The following is a 22,781-nucleotide window of genomic DNA, read 5'->3' on the forward strand; positions in this document are numbered from 1 at the left end:
TAAAAACTTATTAATCAGCACGATAAACCCAAACACCAACTGACTATTACAGAATTACTTGAGACCACCATCAAGAGAAGGGAAAAAGACAAAATAAAATCACAGGTTCCTACCTGGTTGCTTGGATCTAGGCCAGCATAAGAATTTCTTGAACTGCAACCAACTGGGGGTGTGGCCTCTCGAATGAACTCAGACATTTCAATCCCTCCACCAGGATCACTGTGGGGAAAAAATGAGAAAAAGAGAGTGATTGTCATTATTCTGCCACCAATGGTTTTTTATTATTTTTTAAGTTATTATACCTTTTCCTATAAAACTAAAATGTTCTATTTCTAACAGAGCAAACAGCAATTAAAAAAAGATCATTCTTCATTTGTAAGTCTTATAATCTGAACTATCTTATAACCACGTCATTACTTGAAAATATTTAAAACTCTCTCCCAGTCTATACCCAATCCGACTTTAGAAACTAGCCTTAGTTACAATTATAGATGCTAAATGTAGCGCCTATTTTATGACATGTGCCATAAAACCCCTCTGGCAAAGACATGATTTGCCTTTTTTTTCCCAACAACAAGGAGAAATTGGCCGTGGCAAACACAGAAAGTAATCAGATCTTACAGGGCCACTCTCCGGGAGCACAGTCTGACTGAGCTCGAGGAACATGCAAGAGAACAGTCCACCTTGTCAAGCTAACTCTATCTGTATTTTTTATGTTAACAGCATTTATATGGGATACTAACTTGTTTTACAGAAGAAGAAAGCTAAGATTATAGATTTTTACTGAATTAGAAGGCTTAAGTTTAAAAAATAAAATGATGTAGTAGAACAGGTATTAGAAAGACAAGAGAGAAGTACTAAGTTCAAAGAACGGAAGACGTCTACACAGAGTACTTAAAGACAGGATCTAAAATTAGGGGGAAAGATCACACCAAATTTCAAAAAACTTAGAAAGTTTTATAATAAGGTTCCTCAGGAACATAACTTTCAGAATAACTCAGGCCTAAAAGTTACCATAATCCTATTTTTTACCCAAAGATTTTTACTCATTCTACCTGGTACATACAAAGTAAGTACTTGATAAAGTTACTGTTACCAAGGATAAAAGTTCCAGTATACATGCTAGAATTATAGCAGATATAAGCTACCCTGCTATCCAGCATCTACTTCAATCATCTGGTTAACAACAACACCAAAAAGCAACCCAAAATTCTTCTGTTGATCCACCTCATCCCAAACTCTCATATGGTTTTGGGTAATGTTGACCATACATTCAGGTCTAGGGGTGAGCACTACTGACCAAAGCCAATCAGCATGTTCCTTTCTTTTGGTCATAGAACTTAGTCCTAGAACAAGCACAAGACCTAACTCAGGCTAATATGAATCAGGCCAGGAGTGTTCTACTATTAAGACAGGTTATTTCTCTATATTTGCTAGTCTTAATGCTGAGAAGATTGAAGGCCTGGCACTGCTGCAGCCATTTTACAACTGTAAGGGGGGACGCTAAGAAGTCAACTGAAAAAAAAAAAAAAAAAAAAAGAGCCCAGCCTGGTAAAGGGAAGCCAGATCATGAAATGACTGACACTGCATCTTGCCAATCTGAAGACACCCCTCGCACATAGACTTTTCAGTAGTGTGTGCCATAAATTTCCATAAGCCTATTTCAATGAGGTATTCTGACAGCTGCAAGCAAAAAATACAAGCAAAATAGAATTTGCTTGCAAGTATACCTTCCATTTAATAAGTATTTATCACTACAGCTGTCTGAATTCTAGTGACGTTTCAGTATTAATGGTCTCATAACTATCGTGTGTATGTTTACTTAATGGGTTCCTAACTCTAGGCCATTGACTGCGGTTGGCTAACTCATGTTTATTAAAGAAAATCAGCTAACTTGTTATCCATTTCTACAAATAAAATATACTGGAACTCAGTTACAAATCTGATAGCAATTCAGCATGCAAATGTCCATGTGTGAGAAAAGTGAAACATGCTCAAGTTTGTTAGCTGTTTGGTGTTAACTCATACAGGATACATAGGCCAGAATGAGAAATCTTTTTCTAATTTGGTAAAATCATAAGTGTGTACGTAGAGACAGCTATCATCACACTGAATGAGTGGTGAGTACTAACCAGCAACATCACTGTTCTCTCCACTGCTCTCCAGAATGCATTCTCTAAGTCAGATTCCACGGAAATCAGAAGATGGAGAGCAAGATAAAGATTAAGGAATAAAATATTCAACCCCAGAGAAAAGGATAGAGAGCCCTCACCTTTCCTAGTTTATATACATCAACTCTATTGGTATATAATTCACATATCATCCAATTTATCCATTTAAACTTTGCAAGTCAATAGTTTTTAATATATTCCATAAAGTCATGCAACCATCACATTAATTTTTATCACCTCAATAACAAACCCCTTCAGCTATAACCCCCCTACCCTTCCCATCCACCCCCAGCCTTAAGTAGCCAGAAATCTGTTTTCTGTCTTTATAGATTTGCCTATTTTGCATGTTTCATATAAATGGAATCATAATATGTGTGGTCTTTGTGATTGGCTTCTTTCACTTAGCCTAACGTTTTCAAGGTTAATCCATGCTATAGCAACTATCAGTACTTCATATTTTTTATGGCCAAATAATACTGCATCGTATGGACAGAACACATTTTGTCTACTCATTCATCAGTTGATGGACAATACTGCCTACTTATAGACAAGTACAAATGATTACAATCTGAAGGTAAAGTTATTATAAATAACAAATATTTACTAAGTACTTAATACATTCCAGTAATAGGGGCATGTGCTTTATTTGCATTTTCTCACAAAATACCCTCCTAAAATCTAAGATATAAATACTATTATCCTCATTTTACAGATGAAAAACCTGAAAACCAAAAGGTGTAAAAATCTAAGAGTGAACAACATAAACTGAATTGTTGGTATATGGAGTTCAGGTGGGAAGGGAGGATACAAATAATATTTACATAGTACGCTACAATTTGTTGTATCTGTTTTCTCCTTCCCACACACCTGAATGTAGGTACGTATAGCCAATGAGAACTGAGACAAGATTTGAACACCTTGCCCGTACAGCTCTAACGTTTACTCTAAAACACCAATACTTGTCTTTGAAAAAAAAAATAAGCATTAAAGTTTTCTTTCCATTTCAAAACCAAAAATAAACACCATTGTCTAAAAACAGGGTTTCCTAACCTCAGCACTATTGACATTTGGGCCATTTCATTCCTGATTGTGAGGGACCATCTTGTGCATTGTAGGATGGTTAGCATCTTCCCTGACCTCTACCCGCTGAATGCCAGCAGCACTCCCCTCTGGTTGGGATAAACAAAAATGTCTCCAAATATTGCCAGATGTCTCTTTGTGGGGAAAATCACCCCCAACTGAGAAACAATGATCCAGAACCAGTGCCCAATGGCCAACACTGAGTGGGAAGGAGGTATTAAAGGGAGAAAAAAAGGATGAATGAAAAAATGGATAGCTCCTTTTGTAACAAAATAATCCTCTAGCAAAATTACCATACCTCTCTTCCTACAAATTCAGAAGTAGGTGTCCTAAATACAGCTAAACACACAAAATGGCTGAGTAAGAGTTTTCTTTATTAGCAAGACTTGCAGATTTTTGGCAATGGCAATTTCAGCACATACCTGGAAAGTATAGCAGTTTACAATTCTCACAGAAGCAAAGTGGTCTACTGCAGTAAGCAATACACCAAATTCAGGGAATCTCTACCTTTATGCCTTAATTTCCCCATCTGTTAAAAAAAAAAAATACCAGGTACACGGAGAGGCAGAAAAGCAGAAGGGGTCTAATCTGAATTATAAAGGAGACTTCACAAACTAATTTGTTGGTTATTAGTATCATTAACTGCTCAGGCTTTAATCAGAAACTTCACAGCACCATTACAGTACTAAATTTACAAATCTAATCTAGATCACAACAATGTTCATAAAAGTATAGATAAAAACAAAGTTCTTAAATCTTCAAAAAAATTTAGCCTAAAATTTGCCCACATATAGTTTAAATGGGTCCTTAATTTACAGTAGTTCAAGCATTACCGCCATTTGAAACAGAAAATACGGTCTCCAAAATATTTGTATTCAAATCCTAAAATCCAATGTGCTAATTTCCTCTCCTGAAACATTAGAAAGGTAATACAAATATTAATGACTTTCATTCTTTCTCTAAGATAAAGATTTAAAAGGATTTTTGAACTGCTGTACCAGAGCCAATGACAACCATAAGGCTCAAGCAGTCCTCCTGCATTCATTCATTCATGCAACAAACTGACAACTATACTGTACCAAGCACAGTGATACGCTCTGGAAATGAAAGTATTTTCCTGTTCATTTCTTCTCCTCAGAATGGAATGTGAGTCCCAAGTGGGAGGGTGGGGGAAAACAGATATCAAGAACAAAAAACTACAACAAAGATCTCATTTAACGGTGAAATTTCAAAACACTTTAAGATTAGAAAAAGACAGGGATATAAGCCAATACCATTTTACTTTAACCACGTGCTAGAAATCATAGCCCATGAAAGTTAAACAAGTATAGGACTAGAAAGGAAGAAATAAAACTGTCATCATTTATAGAAAATCAAGAAATACCTATAAAGTTTCAACATTAATAGGGAAGTTTAGTGAGGCTTCTGGGTAAAAACTAAACTGTTATATTTAAAGGGGAAAAAAACAGAAAAGGTAATTGTAAAACATTTCTGTAATAAAAAAGCTATAAAATAATTTGGCAAATTTAACAAAAGCTATGCAAGTCTTTTAATGAAGAAATGATAAAACTTTACTGAAAGATATTAAAGAAGGCTAAATAAATGGAGAGATTCAATATTGTAAAGATATTGATTCTCAGCAGAGGAATCTACATATTCAATGTAATGTCAATAAAAATCCTAAGTTCTTGTAGACTGTCCAACAGGCTCTAAGTTTTACATCCAAAAACAAAGAGCCAAGAATAACAGTCACTCCTGAAAAAAAAAAAACAAAGTAGGAAGTCTGTCCCACCAGACATCAAAAGTCACATTATGAAGCTACAATGACTGGGACAGTGTGGTAATGGCACAGGCACAAACAACCAGATCAACAGAGCAGGACAGAGAGCCCAGAAACACACCCACCACATGCGGAAACTTAACTTACGAGAAAGTGAGTGCTACACATCACCAAGGAAAAGAGTCTCTTTAACAAATATTGACTAAACCAGTTACTTATAAAGAAACAAGAGTCCAATCCCTACCTCACACTACAAACTGAAGTTTGAACTGTAATGCAAAAACAAAGGAAATATGAAACTTAAAGGAAGATATAAGAGAATATGTTTCTGAGCTTTGTGTAGGAACTAAGTGCTTAAACAAGACACAAAAAATGCTAATTACAAAAAATGGTAAATCTTAAATTTAAGAATGTATACTAATCATAAAACCCCTTAAGGAAAGCAAAATGCCAAGCCACAAACTGGGAGAAAATGTCTGTAATGTATATAACCAATAAAGTAGTAGTACCATGAATTTATTTTTAAAATTCCTATTACTCAACAAGAAAAAGACAACTCCAAAGAAAAATGAAACAAGACATGAACAGATTTGGAAAGAACAGAAAAACTAAATGGACCAAATATGTATGATAAGATGCTCAACCACATTAGTAATCAGAAAGTTTAACTGAAAGTCTCAATGAGACACATTTTAACACTTATTTGAATGGCAAAGTTTTAAAGCTTATCAAATATTGATGAGGATATGGAACAATAAGGACTTCCACATGTTAATGGTGGGAATATAAACTGGTACAATCATTTTGGCAAACAGGCTGGAATTATCTAATAAAACTGAACATGAAAATACCCTATGAACCAGTTTATATTCACTAGATATACACATGTGTACCAAGAAACACATATAATAATGTGTCTTCAGAACACATGGATAAATAAAATGGGTAAGTAAATTGTAGTCTATTCCCACAATGGTGGACTATGCAACGGTAAATATGAATAAATGATAGCTATAAGCATCAACATGAATAAGCTTATAAAATACAATATTTCGCACAAAAAAAGCCCCTCAGAGGAATATATACAGTATTATTCTCTTTAAGATATCCTAAGTTTATATGTTTAGTAATATGTACAAAGACTGTATCACAAGAAAAGAAAAGCAAGGGAATTATTAACATAAAATTCAAGATAATGGTCACTCTTGAAGGAAAAAGAACAGAATAAATGGGAAAGAGGTGCATAAAGGCTTGTATGGTATTTGTATAATAACTTATTTCTTAAGTTTTGTGGTGGGTATTCAAATAGTCACTTTATTATTATTCTCTAAATTATACTGAATGATATGACTGATAAGGTGTTTAGAAATATATACATTTCACAATAAATATTTTTAAATTAAAAGAAAATGGAAAAACAATACAATAATGAAAGGAATTAAAAACATAGGGGCGCCTGGGTGGCTAGGTGGTTAAGCGTCTGCCTTCGGCTCGAATCATGATCTCAGGGTCCTGGGATCGAGCCCGGCATCCGGCTCCCTGCTCAGTGGGGAGAGTCTGCTTTTCCCTCTCCTACTCTCTCTCTCTCTCTCTCTCAAATAAATAAAATCTTGAAAAAAAATTTTTTAAGGAATTAAAAACATATATAATATCCAGAAAAAATAAGAGTTAACAATTACTGAGTGATTACTATATAAGAATGGTTCTAGGGGTGCCTGGGTGGCTCCCTTGGTTGAGCATCTGATTCGGTTTCCGCTCAGATCATGATCTCACGGTCCTGGGATCAAGCCCCATATCGCTGGGCTCTGTGCTCAGTGGGGAGTCTGTTTGAGGATTCTCTCTCCCTTGCCCTCTGCCCCTGCCCCCTTAAAAGAAAAGGAATGGTTTTAAATGCTTTATATATATTATCTTTCATTCATTCTTTGTATCCTATATCATAAGATATAGTGCTATTATTTGCCTCATCATTCAGATGAGAAAGCCAAGGCATAAAAAGCTTAAGCAACTCCCCCAAGGTCATACAGTCAGGAAGTGATTCAAGCCCTAGCAGATCAAGTGCAGAGCCTACATTCTGTTTGTTTACCCATAATACAAGAGTATGCATTTCCTAATAAAAATAAAACAGACTTAAAAAATACATAAAACCCATAGAAAAAATGAAATTTTATGAGACACATGAAAAAATGGATATATACACCATGTTCCTGATGAGACTTCATATTTTAAACGTTGAGTTCCCTCCATATTGAATACACTTATCAAGTCTAATGGAATTTTCTGGAGGATGAGCAAAGGGAGCATCTCACAAAAAACTATGTACAGTTGACCCTTGAACAACACAGGTCTGAACTGCGCAGGTCCACTTATATGTGGATTTTTTACATTTTACAGTACTGTAAATGTATTGTCTCTTCTGTATGATTTTCTTAAAAACAATGTCTTTTCTCTAGCTTACTTTATTATAAGAATACACTACATACATTAATACATTTAACGTACAAAATATGTTTCAGTTGACTGTTTATGCTCTCAATAGGGCTTCTAGTCAACAGTAGGCTTTAGTAGTTAATTTGGGGGGGGAGTAAAAAGTTATACATGGATTTCTTTTTTTTTTTTTTTTTTAGATTTTATTTATTTATTTATTTGAGAGAGAGGGAGAATGAGAGAACATAAGCAGAGGGAGAGGGAGAAGCAGGCTAGCAGGGAGCCCGACACAGGGCTCGATCCCAGGACTCTGGGATCATTACCTGAGCCAAAGGCAGATGCTTAACCAACAGAGCCACTCAGGGGCCCCTACACATGGATTTCTGACTGCACAGGGTGAGGGGTCTGGCGCCCCTAACCCCCTCATTGTTCAGCGGTCAGTTGTTTATACATGAGAAGAACCAAGATAACACTGAAACAGAAAAATACTGAAAAGGGATTCACAATGCTAAATATTATGCATATTAGTAAGCCATAAAAACAGTACGAAATAAAAAACAAACAAAACAAAACACCAGTTTGGTATAAACAAAAGAGAAAGAGATCAATGAGGCAGAAAACAAAGCCCAGAAACTGACATTAGTATATATGAGTATGCTATATGAAAAGGAAAGCATTTAAAATTACTGGGGGAAAATACATTATTTACTCAATAGTGTTTGGACAAACCTAAAAAACAAAAACAAAAAAAGAATGTTTTCAGTTTGAATACAATTTAAGAATGAAATTATAAAAATGCTGAAAGTAGACACAAGCAAACATTTAAATAATATGGGGGAAGAAAAAATATCACACACTTGGTATCAAAGGCAGAACTAATAAACATTCACAGAATACCACATAAAAATAAACTGTGGCATATAAATAAAATGCTATAAACTGAGGAAAAGTATTTGACAAAAAACGTAAAGAATTAATATCCTTCATAAATACCTTCTCCAAATTAACAGCAAAACTTAACCACCAACAGAAAAATAAACAATTCACAAAATATGTGACAATAACAACAAAGAAAAATATACCCATTTAACTAATAATCCAAAAACTTAAGAGGCGCCTGTGTTGCTCAGTTGGCTAAGCGACTGCCTTTGGCTCAGGTCATAATCCTGGAGTCCCAGGATGTTGTCCCTCCATCGGGCTCCCTGCTCAGCAGGGAGTCTGCTTCTCCCTCTGACCCTCCCCTCTCTCATGCTCTCTCTCTCTCTTTCTCTCTCAAAAATAAAATCTTAAAAAAAAAAAACAACTTAAAAATTAAACAATGAGATAGCTACCACAGTTTTGTCTAAATACCAAATACTCAATGTTGTCAAAGTGCAGAAAAAGAAGCACTCAAATTGCTGGTCATGGTAATTAGAAGGTAAATCTTTGGAATTTGGCAATATATATTGAAAAATTTAAAAATGGGTATAGCTTTCTAGTGTTCTACCTCTCCTACATTATAATTAAAATTTTAATCATTTAAAAGGAAACATCCCAGGGGGACCTGGCTGGCTCAGCTGGTAGACTGTGTGATTCTTGACCTTGGGGTTGTGAGTCTGAGTCCCACCACTGGGTGTAGAGATTACTTAAAAATAAAATATTTTTTTTAAGATTTCATTTATTTATTTGTCAGAAAGAGAGAGAAAGAGCGGTAGGCAGAGGGAGAAGCAGGCTCCCCACTGAGCAAGGAGCCCGATGTGGGACTCAATCCCAGGACGGTGGGATCATGGCCTGAGCCAAAGGCAGAACCTTAACCGACTGAGCCACCCAGGCGTCCCAAAAATAATATCTTTTAAAAAAAAATTTAAACATCATAGTGATCTAACAAAGAAATTTAAATTTAAAAAATAATTAAAGTAATGAAAATCAAGACAGTTAAATTATGACATACCTACAAGATGGAATACTGTGCAGTTATTAAAAATAGTATGCAGAAATAAATGCTTTCACTACTTCAAATATTTTCTGAGTACCTATCAGTGACTCTGTTTTAGAACCTGGGAATAAAATAGTTCATAGGAAAAACAAGGCCCCTGCCTTCAAGAAGCTTCTAATGCAAACAAATGATTAAGTAAGAGAATTTCAGGTAGTGATTAGAGCTATGAACAAAATTATTACAGAGGCAAACTATTTGCTCAATGAACAAAAAGGGTAATCATGTCAGGGGTGGAGGAAAACATAATTGAAAAGGGATAAACTCGATGTACTGGAAAACAGAAACATTTCCTATCTTAAAAGATGAGTACCCACTTCCTTATTATACTGAGTGGAAACATCGCAGAGTGGTTAAAAACATGGACTCCAGAACAGAGTCCCTGGAATATTTCATCTTTCTCACCCTAGTTTCCACATCTATAAATCAGGAATAATAAGAGCATCTATCTCACAGAACTGTTTTGAGGACTATTACATAGAACAAGTGTTCATATAGTAACTGTTCTTTGAAGACTTATTATTAGTGGTACCTATCACTTCTATGAAGTCACAATAAACGTCTGATTATGGATAAATAAATCCTTTGGTCAACAAGAGGAAAGGGATGAGGCCAAGGCAATGAAGAGAAATGTTGACTGAGAGCCATAGGAGGAATATTCAGCTGGGAGGGGACAGAAAACCTCCAGGAGGTGACATCTACACAAACTTGAATCCTAAGAGGTCATTTATACAAAGATGGAGGGAAGGGACAGCGAAGTTTCTAAGGTAAGAATATATAATTGAAAAGTATTTACAATAGATTAAGTGAAAAATGCAGATTAAAAATGTCAAGTAAAATATCACAATGTGCTTAAAATATATACACATTTTACTTATAAGTATAAATAAAATATAAATGCTAAGATTTATAAGCCATGCTTCAAAATTATTTCTTTACACGGTTTTTCACTGGTTTTGGTCTTGGTGTGAATAACTATTTTACAATTATAACTGTTACTGTTCTAGCATGTTATTTGGCAATAAGGCCAGGACGCTTATTTAATCCCCCAGATAAGCCAGTTAGCTTTGCTGGGGTCTAATGTGACAATCTGTACTTGTCATCATACCTCCTGTGGCAAGACTAACACTGCCTTAAAACCACATATCAGAACAGAGGAACAACACAATAATAACATCATTGTACGCATGCATGATCCCCATTCTTACAAACTGAGCAGCATGGGTTTCCTTACCTCGGTCCATTACTGTCTTTTCTTCTAGATGAACAGTTGCCTTGCTCAGCTTTGGCTCGCTGATCTGGGAACTCATTTGCGTTCCTATCTACAACTTCTCCAGCATCAAGTGCTCTGTGGAGTCGATAGTTGACCATCTTCAGAACAATGAAAACAGCAGCTATCACAGGACAATAAACCGCTACTATAATCATTGAAGAAGGAAGAGCCTTTAAGAGAAAGAAAATATACGCATTTAAAAATATTTTATATTTTATTCAATTAGAGAAATTTGTAACTAAGATGACACACACACACACTCACACACAAAACAACAATCATGTTATTACTAGCACTAAATTATAAAAGTGTAAGACAGCACTGCCCAAAACAGTAGTCACTAGCTACATGCAGCTATTGAGTATCTAAGATATGGTTAGTATGAACTGAGATGTGCACTAAGAATAAAATAACACTGGATTTTGGAGATTAAGTATGAGAAAAAAATGTAAATCTTAATTTTCATATTGATTACACACTGAAATAATGTTTAGATTATTATACCGGGTTAAACAAAGTATACTACTAAACTTATTTTCATCTGTTTCTTTTTACTTATTTTTAATGTGGCTACCAGAAAATTTTAAATTACATATATGGCTTGTGTTACGTTTCCACTGGAGAGCACAGTATAAAGTCCATGCCTAAAAGCTTATGATACAATTGAAGAGTTAGGTATCACATTACGTAACACATGAGTATGACAAGATTGTGGTCCAAATATATATATAAGCCCTATTTATGTGGTCTCTGTAACTCTCTTCAGGATATAAACATTCTTTGCGTTCTAGAAAGTTCTTCTAGTTAAAACTGTTAGAAGAATAACCTTTGAATTGTGATTGAAAATTCAGATAAGACATGGGAGACATGCAAAATCCAAACACGGTTTCTTTTAAAATACTTGAAAATTGTCGCCTGACAAATTAAAGAATACAGAACAGAATCAAGAAAAAAAAACAGATTAACTGAAAAAACTCAGAAGCTTCCTGGGCACGAGGATTGCAGACCCATCACACCTGAGGATCTGCTGATGTGGGTCCAGGGGTGACAGGCCTGGAGACCACCCCACTTGTAAGGCATGGCCTCAGAGATACTACTGGCAGAGACTATAAAACTAGACTCAATTTATGCCCAGTTTCACGAGACACAAATCACTCCCGGTGTCTATAGCTCTAAATTTCATAAGATTTAACCTCAGTCATCTGAGAACACAGCTCCAAATTTGCTTGGAAAGGTTACTTTGAATTGCTTGAGATGGTGAAACTAAAAAGGTCCTGGTGAACCAGGTGGGTTCAGAAGACAAACATGATAAAAGTTAAAAAAAAAAAAAAAAAGTTATTTGGTAGGGAGAGAGAAGGAAAATGTGGGTTGGAATTGGGAGGGGGAAAAAAAAGTAAATCAAGCCCACAGTTTACTACTTTCGAGTTGGATGTTCTATTTTCTACTCAAACTTACCCATTTATTTTATACCCTATGGTTTAAACGTGTAAGCCCTGTCAATGGTTACTCTGGAGGTATCTAGGTGACAGAGGAGAGCTGTGCTAGAAGTTTCACTTTTCCCAGGGGGGATAAAAATGTATGGACACACACTGGGCTGTTGTGTGACTTTATTCAAACTTGTTCTCTACTTACATTACTTCACTGGGCTCTCAGCTGACCCCAGGACAGCTGAAGATACTAGTATGATCATAAATGAATCATAAACCTTCCCTGTAACTACCTTACTAATATTACAAGAAAATTTTAAATGGTGTCTGCCTTTACATAATTTCAGTGTGGTTCCCCTAAAATCAAACACCAAACAATTGAAGACCAGTTAGGACACCTATTCCTCAGTTTTATGTTTATACACCAAAAGTGCAAACCAAGTAGCATTTACTATTTGCTTTTATATTTTATTAGATATATTGATACTGTGTTTTCAAAGAAAGATTTTCAAAAACATTCGTAATTCTATTATCAACAAGCACCAGCTCATGGGAAAGCTGGTTCTTTTCCTGGAAAAAAAAAAAAAAAAAAAAACTTGCACGAGATAAAATTGCTTATTTTTCTGTTAAAAATACAATTTTTGTATCCCATTCTACAATCCAATTCTAAATTAAAATATCTCTTTTGAAATCTTTTGGCAGGTACCTATTTACGTATTTTTTAAATATTTTAACTTTTTTTTTTTTTTTAAGTTTCTTAAGTAGGCTCCACACCCAACATGGGGCTTGAACTCACCACTCTGACATCAAGTCATATGCTCTACCAACTGAGCCAGCCAGGTGGCCCTGGCAGGTACTTACTGACTTAAGGTTAATTATGTTCTATAACAAACAATACTTTATTTTTTTTAAAGATTTATTTATTTATTTATTTGAAAGAGAGAGAATGAGAGAGAGAGAGAGCACATGAGAGGGGGGAGGGTCAGAGGGAGAAGCAGACTCCCTGCCGAGCAGGGAGCCCGATGTGGGACTCGATCCCAGGACTCCAGGATCATGACCTAAGCTGAAGGCAGTCACTTAACTAACTGAGCCACCCAGGTGCCCATATAATTAGAAGAAAAGCTAAAATACAATTAGAGGTAAAAGCTAAAATTCTAATAGTGATAAAAAGGTTTTCATATTAGTTTTCATCTTTTACAGAGACATGATCTATATTCATCTCAGTAATGGATGACTTAGCAAAAGATCAAGTTCTAATCAAGGCAGTTTCTCACCTTACTCCTTATTTGCAAAAAGTTAAAAAATATCTCAGCTCTCAATTACACATCCCTAAGAACGGCACCAAGTATAATGGCTGTTAGATAACTCTAGATATTCAGATCAAATATAGACCCCAGGGGCACCTGGGTGGCTCAGTCGGTTAAGCATCTGCCTTCGGCTCAGGTCATGATCCCGGGGTCCTGGGATCGAGCCCCACATCGAGGATCCTTGCTCAGAGGGGAGCCTGCTTCTCCCTCCACCTGCTGCTCTCCCTGCTTGTGCGCTCTCTGGCAAATAAATAAATAATATCTTTAAAAAAACAAATATAACAGACCCCCAAAACAGCGGTAAGCCTCCTTACTGAGAGGAGGCTTACTGTGTTAGATACTTTTAATAAGATCATCTCTCTTAAAAGTTGGATGGATAGAAATGCCAATCAAAACTACAATGAAATATTACTACACACCATTAGGATGGCTACTATCAAGGAAGGGAGGGAGGAAAGATGAGAAAATAACAAGTGTTGGCAAGGAAGTGGAGAAACTGGAATCTTTGTGCCCTGTTGATAGGAATGTAAAATGGTGCTGCCTCTATGAAAACACTATAGTGGCTCCTCAAAAAATTAAAAGTAGAATTACCCTGTTTGATCCAGCAATCCTACTTGAGTACTTATCCAAAAGAATTAAAAGCAGGACCTCAAAGAGATATTTGTACACCGTTGTTCACAGCAAAAATATGCACAATAGCCAAGAGATGGAAGCAATGCAAATGTCCATCAGTGGATGATAAACAAAATGTGGTCTACACATATCCTAGAATATTCTTCAGCCTTTAAAAGGAAGGAAATCCTGTCATATGCTACAACACAGATGAACCTTGAGGCCATCTGTCAAGTGAAATAACTCAATCACAACAAGACAAAATACTGGGTGATTCCACTTATATGAGGTACCTAAAGTAGTCAGATTCGTAGAAATAGAAAGCAGAATGGTGGTTACCAGAGGCTGTCAAGAGGAAGAAATAGAGAGTTGTTGTTTAATAGGTATAGACTTTGTTTCACAGTATGAAAAAGTTCTGAAGATCCAACACACAACAATGTGAATATACTTAACATTACCAAATAATACACTTTAAAAAATGTGTTAAAATGGTAAATTTTGTTATGTTCATAGTTTAGTCCCTTAAATTCTGATAGTGTATCCTTAACATAAAAAAAAAAAACTGTGATAGGTTCAAGCTATTCAACATGCCATATATTTCTGATAGGACTCCTGACAAAGACACTTGGAATCACAAAAATAATCATAGTAGATTTATCACAGTCATGAAATAAATTTATCTTACATTTCATTTCAAAAATCAAGTAATTCTCCCCTATGGCTAGCACACTGCATGGCAGAAAAACAATCTTTTATACAATGTGCATCAGCAATGTAAAGACATATGCTCACTATCTATGCTTTGTGTTAGATTCATAATTTTCACTACTTTGAACACCAGTGAGTCAAAATCTGGAAGCATACAGTTAACAAATAAGTATTTCCTTAATAAATTTGTAGCTATTCTCAGTCAGAACTGATTTCAATGCAAATTTTCCAGTTCATGTTACAAAGTGATTATCAGCTAATACTTAGTAACAACTAACATACTTAGTTATCAACTGACATCTAATACTTAGTGATTACCACGTACCAGGCACATTTCTAAGTGCTTTATGTAAATTAACTCATTTAACCCTCATGATCACCGCATGAAGTCAGCACTGTGATTCTTCTATTTTTACAGATGGGGAAACTCAGGTACAAGGAGATAAGTAACTTGCCCAAGGTCTCAGAATGAGGTATTAAGGAGCAGTTTGACTCCAGACTCCTTGCTCTTAATCATGACACTTACCTGCCTCTAAATCAAAGCCTGGCAAACTTTTTGTTTAAAGCCAAACAAAAAATATTTCATGCTTTACAGGTCATAGGATCTGTTGCAACTAAATTCTGCTGTTAGCAGTGTGAAAGCAGCCCTAGACAATACAGACAATATATGAACACACAAGCATGGTGCTTCCCATAAATAAAACTATTTATGGACACTGAAATTTCAATTTCCTACAATTTTCATAGCATGAAATATTACTCTTCGATTTTTTTCCAATCACTAAAATGTTAAAAAAAAAAAGGGGGGGGGCGGGCGCCTGGGTGGCTCAGTCATTAAGCATCTGCCTTCGGCTCAGGTCATGATCCCAGGGTCCTGGGATCGAGCCCCACATCAGGCTCCCTGCTCCACAGGAAGCCTGCTTCTTCTCTCCCACTCTCCCTGCTTGTGTTCCCTCTCTTGCTGTGTCGCTGTCAAATAAATAAAATCTTAAAAAAAAAAAATAAATAAGGAGAGGGCACCTGCGTGGTACAGTCAGTTAAGCAACCAATTCTTGGTTTCGGCTCAGGTCATGACCTTAGGGTCATGAGATCGAGCCCCACGTCAGGCCCCATGCTCAGCACAGAGTCTCCTTGGGACACTCTCTCCCTCTCCCTCTGCCCCTCCCCCCCATGCTCTCTCTCCCACTCTCTTTAAAATAAAGAAATCTGAAACCAAAATAACAAAAAACAAAAACAGGGGGACACACCTCTGCTTACCCTGATGGAAAATCCCTTTTCAAAGAATATAAACGGATAAGCTAATTCCTACCATGTGCAGAACAGTTCCCTATCTATACCACCTTTTGTTTCTGGCAAACAGAGAATGCGGAGGGAAAAGGGAGGAAGAAGGATGGGCGTAGTAGAAAATAAGTGTCAGGGGCGCCTGGGTGGCTTAGTTGGTTAAGGGACTGCCTTCGGCTCAGGTCATGATCCCAGGGCCCTGGGATCGAGTCCCGCATGGGACTCCCTCCTCCGTGGGGAGTCTGCTTCTCCCTCTCCCGCTGCCTCTGCCACTCCCCCTGCTTGTGTTCTCCTGCTCTCTCTCTGTCAAATAAATAAATTTTAAAAAATCTTGAAAAAGGAAGGAAGGAAGAAAGAAAGAAAAAGAAAGAAAGAAAGTCAATTAGGGGTAAGAAAAGAGGTTAGATCAGAAAGGAAATGAATTAAGCCTTACAGTTTTCACATACAGGCTGACCCCAAAGAACTTTAAAAAGGCCTTCATATCATAATTATGGCTCTAGGAATTCAGGCCTCTTTCCACAGTCTCCTTTGGGGGTGGAGGTAAAGCATTCCAGGTAGATATTTCGTTTCAGAAGACAGGGTTGCAGAGGGAAAGGGAAAAGTACTCCCAATGTTGAGATGCATGCACACTTTCCCATAGAAAAAAAAACAAAACACACACACAAAAATATAATTTTCTGTAAATCCAACTATACAATAAGTCAAACTGATTTCAGAGGGCCAACTGGAAACCTATGTAACAAACTCAGAATACATCTTCCCCAAAGGCAACTAACAGATTTACAAGTGAACCACTAGAACTTGAGTCTACTCATATTTCTGCAGAAGTTTGAATTTTAGCTATGATATTTTAATATGAATAGAATCATGAAAAATACTAGATACTATCTTTTAGATCTGTTTATATTTGCATTTTATATTTATGTCACTCTATAGTATATATCTGTATTTACATTTTTAGCTAGTTGAATGCTCTTCTTAGGGAAGTAACATTTAAAATTACATATTACCAAGATGAAAAGAGACCAAAATAATATAGTACATACAACTCATCATCAACATATATGTAACAGGAGCTAAACATGGGCCATTTAAACTATATATGAGAAGACAGCACTGATATGAAAAGCAAGGAGGAAAAACCCCTAACAAATAAAAGTAAGGATACATACTGATGGACTAAAATAATCATATATACCTTATAGGATTTTTCCCATACTTTTATTTTTTCCAGTAAAAAAAATATTTATGGGGGCGCCTGGGTGGCTCAGTCGTTAAGCGTCTGCCTTCGGCTTGGGTCATAGTCCCAGGGTCCTGGGATCGAGCCCCGCATCGGGCTCCCTGCTCCGCGAGATTCTCCCTCTCCCACTCCCCCTGCTTGTGTTCCCTCTCTTGCTGTGTCTCTCTCTGTCAAATAAATAAAATCTTTTTTAAAAATGTATGTATAAATATAATTTTAATAAACATATTTAGATATACTATTTCAAAATATATATTCCCAAATACAATTAGCCAATAATGTAAATGATATAGATGGAATTAGTGATTCACAGAAATCCCTTCCCAAACTAATCCATCCTCTCCTATGTGTTGAAATGGCTTTCTAAGGAGATTAAGATACCTATTCCCAAGCTAACAAGCAGGAGCCAACCTAAAGTACAATAAAAAATAACTGATTCATCTGGAACTTTTAACTGGTTATTAAACTGTCAGAACAGCAAATAAAAACGGAAAGGTAGAGATATTTATGCATCTAAATCAAGGACTTGTACAGGTTTATCTTTCAACATTACCCAGATGGTATTATCTAGAAACTGAACTCCATTCTTTACCAAAAAAATTCCCCAAATGAAATCTGAAAGAATTATTATCTAAGAACATAACTTGAGAAGCACCAATGTTTTGATTTACAAATGTTTTCTGAGTAAACCAAATCACCCTAGAAAGAGAATAGGGTATCCTATGCTAAGAACTATCTTGATTCATATTTCCTTTCATAAATTAGTAACTTGACATTGTGGTGTATAAATCATTCTTTTATTAATCAATCTAAATAAATCCTTGACTAATTTGATAAAAACAATTCAGTAAATTGAGAAAATTCATTTAAGTAGTAAATATGAGGACCAGAAGCTGTCTCACAAAGTTCAACTTTAAATAGCTTGACCTATTTCTTTATTCCATTTGTTTCTGATATATTCTACTGAAACAATTTTTCCAGGATTCATAGTAAGTGAAAATAAGAATTCATTAACAAGGTCTGCCAACATGACTTTGCAATTTTGAAAAATAGCAGCTAAGTTATTACCTCACAAAATGTCAGCTGTGGATATATCCAATAGGATTATCTTTAGGCCAATACATATAAAATAATGGATTTTGAGGACGCCCAGGTGGCTCAGTCAGTTAAGTGTCCAACTCTTGATTTTGGCTCAGGTCATGATCTCAGGGTCATGACATCAAGCCCCGCAAGGGACTCCACACTGGGCATGAAGCCTGCTTAAGATTCTCTCTTCCTCTCCCTCTGCCCCTTCCCCCCGCCCAAGCTCACGCTCTCTCTCTCTCTTAAAAAAAAAAAAATAAAAAGTAAATCAATAAGATGTATAAATTAAATGCATACTCAAGAATATTAACAGAACCCATTATGTCATTTTGGCCTAAGCTCACTGAATGTGCTTGAAACAGAAAGATGGTTATTTACTGCACGCTATATAATCCATCTCTATCTTTAAAAGTAAATGCTAGGGACGCCTGGGTGGCTCAGTCGGTTAAGCACCAGACTCTTGATTTCAGCTCAGGTCATGATCTCAGGGTGGTGAGATCAAGCCACCCCCCACCCCCACAACCCAGTCGGGCTCACCCTGGGTATGGAGACTGCTTAAGATTATCTCTCTCCCTTTGCCCTCTGCCCCTCCTCCCCCTACTCATGCACACATGCTTTCTCTATTAAAAAAAAAAAAAGTAAATGCTAAAATCAGGTAAGGTATAATACACACTAGATTTAAGATTAAGTAATTAGCTTAACAGAAAAAATGATTTAAGGAGTGAACATAGCATATTTAATACCACCATTTACTCATTTTCCATAAAGGCAACTCTGACACACTTAACTCCGTGAATATGAGCTTTATCCAGTGATTAACATATATTTACTAAACGCCTATTAAGTACCAGATACTCCTTGAAAAGAATGTTAATACTGCAGGGTGCCTGAGTGGCTCAGTCGGTCGAGTGTCTGCCTTTGGCTCAAGTCATGGTCCCAGGGTCCCAGGATCGAGCCCTGCATCGAGCTCTCTGCTCAACGGGGAGCCTGCTTCTCCCTCTCCCTCTGCTTGTGCTCTCTCTCTCCCTCTCGCTCTGTCAAATAAATGAATAAGACGTTAAAAAAAAAAAATGGTAATACTGCAATAAACAAGATCCTTACTCTTCCTGAGCTGAAGAATGACTAATTCAGTGTTCTACCCAGCACCGGGTACTTTAAGTGGATTATCTCACAATAATGCTTTGAATAAAGTACTATTATTACCTGTATTTTATGGATAAGAAAAGTTGAGGCTATGAAGTCATTTGCCCACAGCTGGTAAGTGGTAAAAATAGTCCAACTCCAGTGGTTAAGAATCTGAGTTTTGTGGGGGTTTATTTATTTAGTAATATCTATACCCAACATGGGACCTGAATTCACAACCCCAAGATCAAGAGTTGTAGGCTCTTCTGAGTGAGCCAGTCAGGTGCCAAGAATCTGAGTTTTTAACCACTACACCTGGCAGTCTTCCCTCCAAGGCAGTGTTCCGCAACTTTTTTTTTTTTCATTATCACCCTAAGGAGCCTTTTCAGACATTTTTTCCTCATCACTCCTGTGAAATAACTGAAGTTACATATACACACACACACACACACACACACACACATTTATTGGTTTCTGCCCCTGGTTCCTGGCACAGAGCTCCTAAAACCCTTGGAATTCCTAAGTGAGAAGAATCCTAGGAGCATCTTTTGTTCTAATATTGGTCTTTGACTCGGGTTACTGACATCTAAGTCCCTTGGAATCTTCTGGGTGATGGGAATGTCTCTGTTCTAATGAGGTAGATGGTGGGCTCCTGGATGGGGGCTGGTCATCAGAAAGACCAAGCCATAATTAGAACCTTGGGATTTCAGAGGAGAGGGGCTGGAAATGGAATTAATAATTGATGACACCTGCATGATGAAGCCTTCACAAAATCCCAGTAGTATGGGGTTTGGAGAGCTTCCAGGTTGGTGAATATGTGGAGGTGCTGGAGAATGGTGCACCCAGAGAGGACATGAAAACTCTGCACCCCTTCCCACATACCCTGCCCTACGATCCTTTCCAGCTGGATGTTCATCTGTATGCTTTATCACATCCTTCTGTAATAAAGTGGTAAACCGTAAGTAAACTGTTTTCCTGAGTACTGTGAGCCACTCTAGCAAATTAATTGAATCTGAGAATGGGATCACAGGAACCTCCAATTTATAGGCAATGGGTCAGAAGCACAGGTGACAACCTGGCCTTGTTACTGGCATCTGAACTGGGGGGAAGGAAACCTTCTTGTGGGACTGACTGAGTCCTTAACCTGTGGGATCTGATGCGCTCTCTAGGTAGGGTCAGAATTGAACTAAACTGTAGGACACTCAGACGGTTACTAAGAGAATAGCTTGGTATGGGAAAACCCCCACACATCAGAAATGTTTTAAATGTGGTAGCAGCATAACAGTAAAAGAAAAACATACAGAAAAATACATGGAAGCATAGGTTTTCAAAACACTCCCCCTCATGAAATGTTATCACCAGATACACTAATGCTGTATGTACAGTATGTACATGTGTACTTTATACATAGAACGGTTTCTTCAACGCCCACCTTCCCCCATCAAGTAACTGATGTTCACCCCTTGAAGACAACATCATATCCACTGAGAAAGTATGCTTTAGAGCAAGTTTCTTAACCTCAGCAATGCTGGCATTTGGGGCCAGGTAATCCTACATTATGGGTGCTGCCCTATGCATTAAAGGATGTTTAGCACCATCCCTGGCCTCCACCAACTAGAAATCAAGTGGTAACTATAGCAAAGTTCGGTTAAAATCCCCCAGCCCTAGAAACATGCAGATAAGTAGCAGCAATTGCTTCTCTTGCTGCCTTTTACACAGTCATAAGAATTACAGTTCCTGATTTTGTCCACAAAAAACCTGGAATGGATGGGATATAAGCAGACTGCAAATGCTGTACCTCTGCAGCTGGTGTGAAGGAGCACACGCAATAGCAGCAGCAAGAAGGAAATAGTGTTTTATATAAACATAGCAGGGAAAGAACCCCACATTAGACCAGTAAGTGAAAGGACATTAAATTTTAATAAAATCCATTTATAATACATGCCATAGAATAAGGCTAAGTAACCCCTCCCTCCAAAATGATGAGTGAGACAAATTATCTCCCTTTAAGTATAGATGAGAACCATAATGAAATCCCTGGGAGAACATTGTGTTTTATAATGGGCTTCCACTGTATTCACACAATATGCAGTCAAAAGGAGCCAAGATTAGGATATAATTAGACAGTGATGGGAAGGGCAGCTCTGAGAGTTCCAGGTTCAGAATACATTATCAAAAAAGATCAGGGGACACTAAATTCATCTCAAATCCATCACAGGTAGGCTTTCAGGAGATTAATCAGAAAAGCACCTTGCGCATCTGTGTGGAGGAGGATGGTGAAGAGAGATGCGCTGGTGGTCCTGTCAAAGGGGAAAAGTGGCAGGGCGAGGTGCATGACCCTGAGCCAGTTTCTTCAACTGTCAAACGGGATAACAGCATCTTCATTTCACATGGCTATGGAGATGACTAGAGGAGAAAATGTGAAAGTGGATGATGCATGGGCATGTAATAATGGCACAATAACCATGTTTTCAATCACGTTTAAGCAATGTAGTGGCCAAAAAAAAAACTAAGATAAGCAAACAGAAAGACCTCCAAATAGAAATGGCTCAGAGGAACCAAAGATGAGCTACAAAAAAAGATGAGCTAGGTAAGACTTGTGAGACCTCAGAATACCCGAAGGTAAATATTTTGTCTGACAGTGCACAACTTAAGTCATTAAAAAATAGAGACATGTTTCTATAACATGGTAAAGAAAAGGAATCTATACTTCAAATAAAAATATATTATGCTTAATAGTAAAACACTAGCATTCCCATTAAAGTTGGGAACCAGGTAAGGCTGTCTGTATTTTCAACATTATTTAATACAAATATATAAAGTACTATGCAGGGCAATTACACAACAGAAAAAAGTATAAATATTGGAAAGAACTTCAAATTATTTTTTTACAAACATAACTGCATATCTGAAAATCCTTTTAGAATAAGGAGAAATTATTAGAAAAAAATAAGCTAATTTAATAAAGTGTCTGGTTGCAAAATCAGTAAATTAAAATCAATTGTTTTAGATGGGATCCTGAAACAGAAAAAGGACATTAGGTAAAAACTAAAGAAATCTAAATAAAATATGGACTTTTAAGTTAATAATGATTTATCAAATATTGGTTCATTGGTTGTGATAAATGTACCATAGTAATCCAAGATGTAATCAACAGGAAGAAATGAGTGCAGGATATATGGGATTTCTTGTACCACCTTTGCAAGTTTTCTGTTAAGTCTACAACTATTCTAAAATAAGTTATTTGGGGGGCGCATGGGTGGCTCCGCTGGTTAAGTGTCTGCCTTCGGCTCAGGTTGTA

General features: G+C 36.8%; 1 protein-coding gene across 6 annotated transcripts in view; it reads right to left on the reverse strand.

Annotated features, from left to right (window-relative positions):
• PCNX1 (pecanex 1) overlaps positions 1 to 22,781 on the reverse strand; it is a 152,613-nt gene that overhangs the window by 107,889 nt on the left and 21,943 nt on the right. For 5 of the 6 annotated variants that reach the window (XM_027572187.2, XM_027572186.2, XM_027572189.2 and 2 more), the window contains exons 2-3: positions 10,662 to 10,870; positions 114 to 219 (exon numbers count right to left, since the gene is read on the reverse strand). In XM_027572187.2, the coding sequence (XP_027427988.1) occupies positions 114 to 219; positions 10,662 to 10,870 (315 nt within the window). Of the gene's footprint in view, positions 1 to 113; positions 220 to 3,673; positions 3,781 to 10,661; positions 10,871 to 22,781 lie in introns of those variants that run through there. The other variant, XM_027572190.2, reaches the window with a different exon arrangement.

Source organism: Zalophus californianus, chromosome 6, assembly GCF_009762305.2.
Source record: "Zalophus californianus isolate mZalCal1 chromosome 6, mZalCal1.pri.v2, whole genome shotgun sequence".
In the NCBI taxonomy this organism is placed as follows: Eukaryota; Metazoa; Chordata; class Mammalia; order Carnivora; family Otariidae; genus Zalophus; species Zalophus californianus.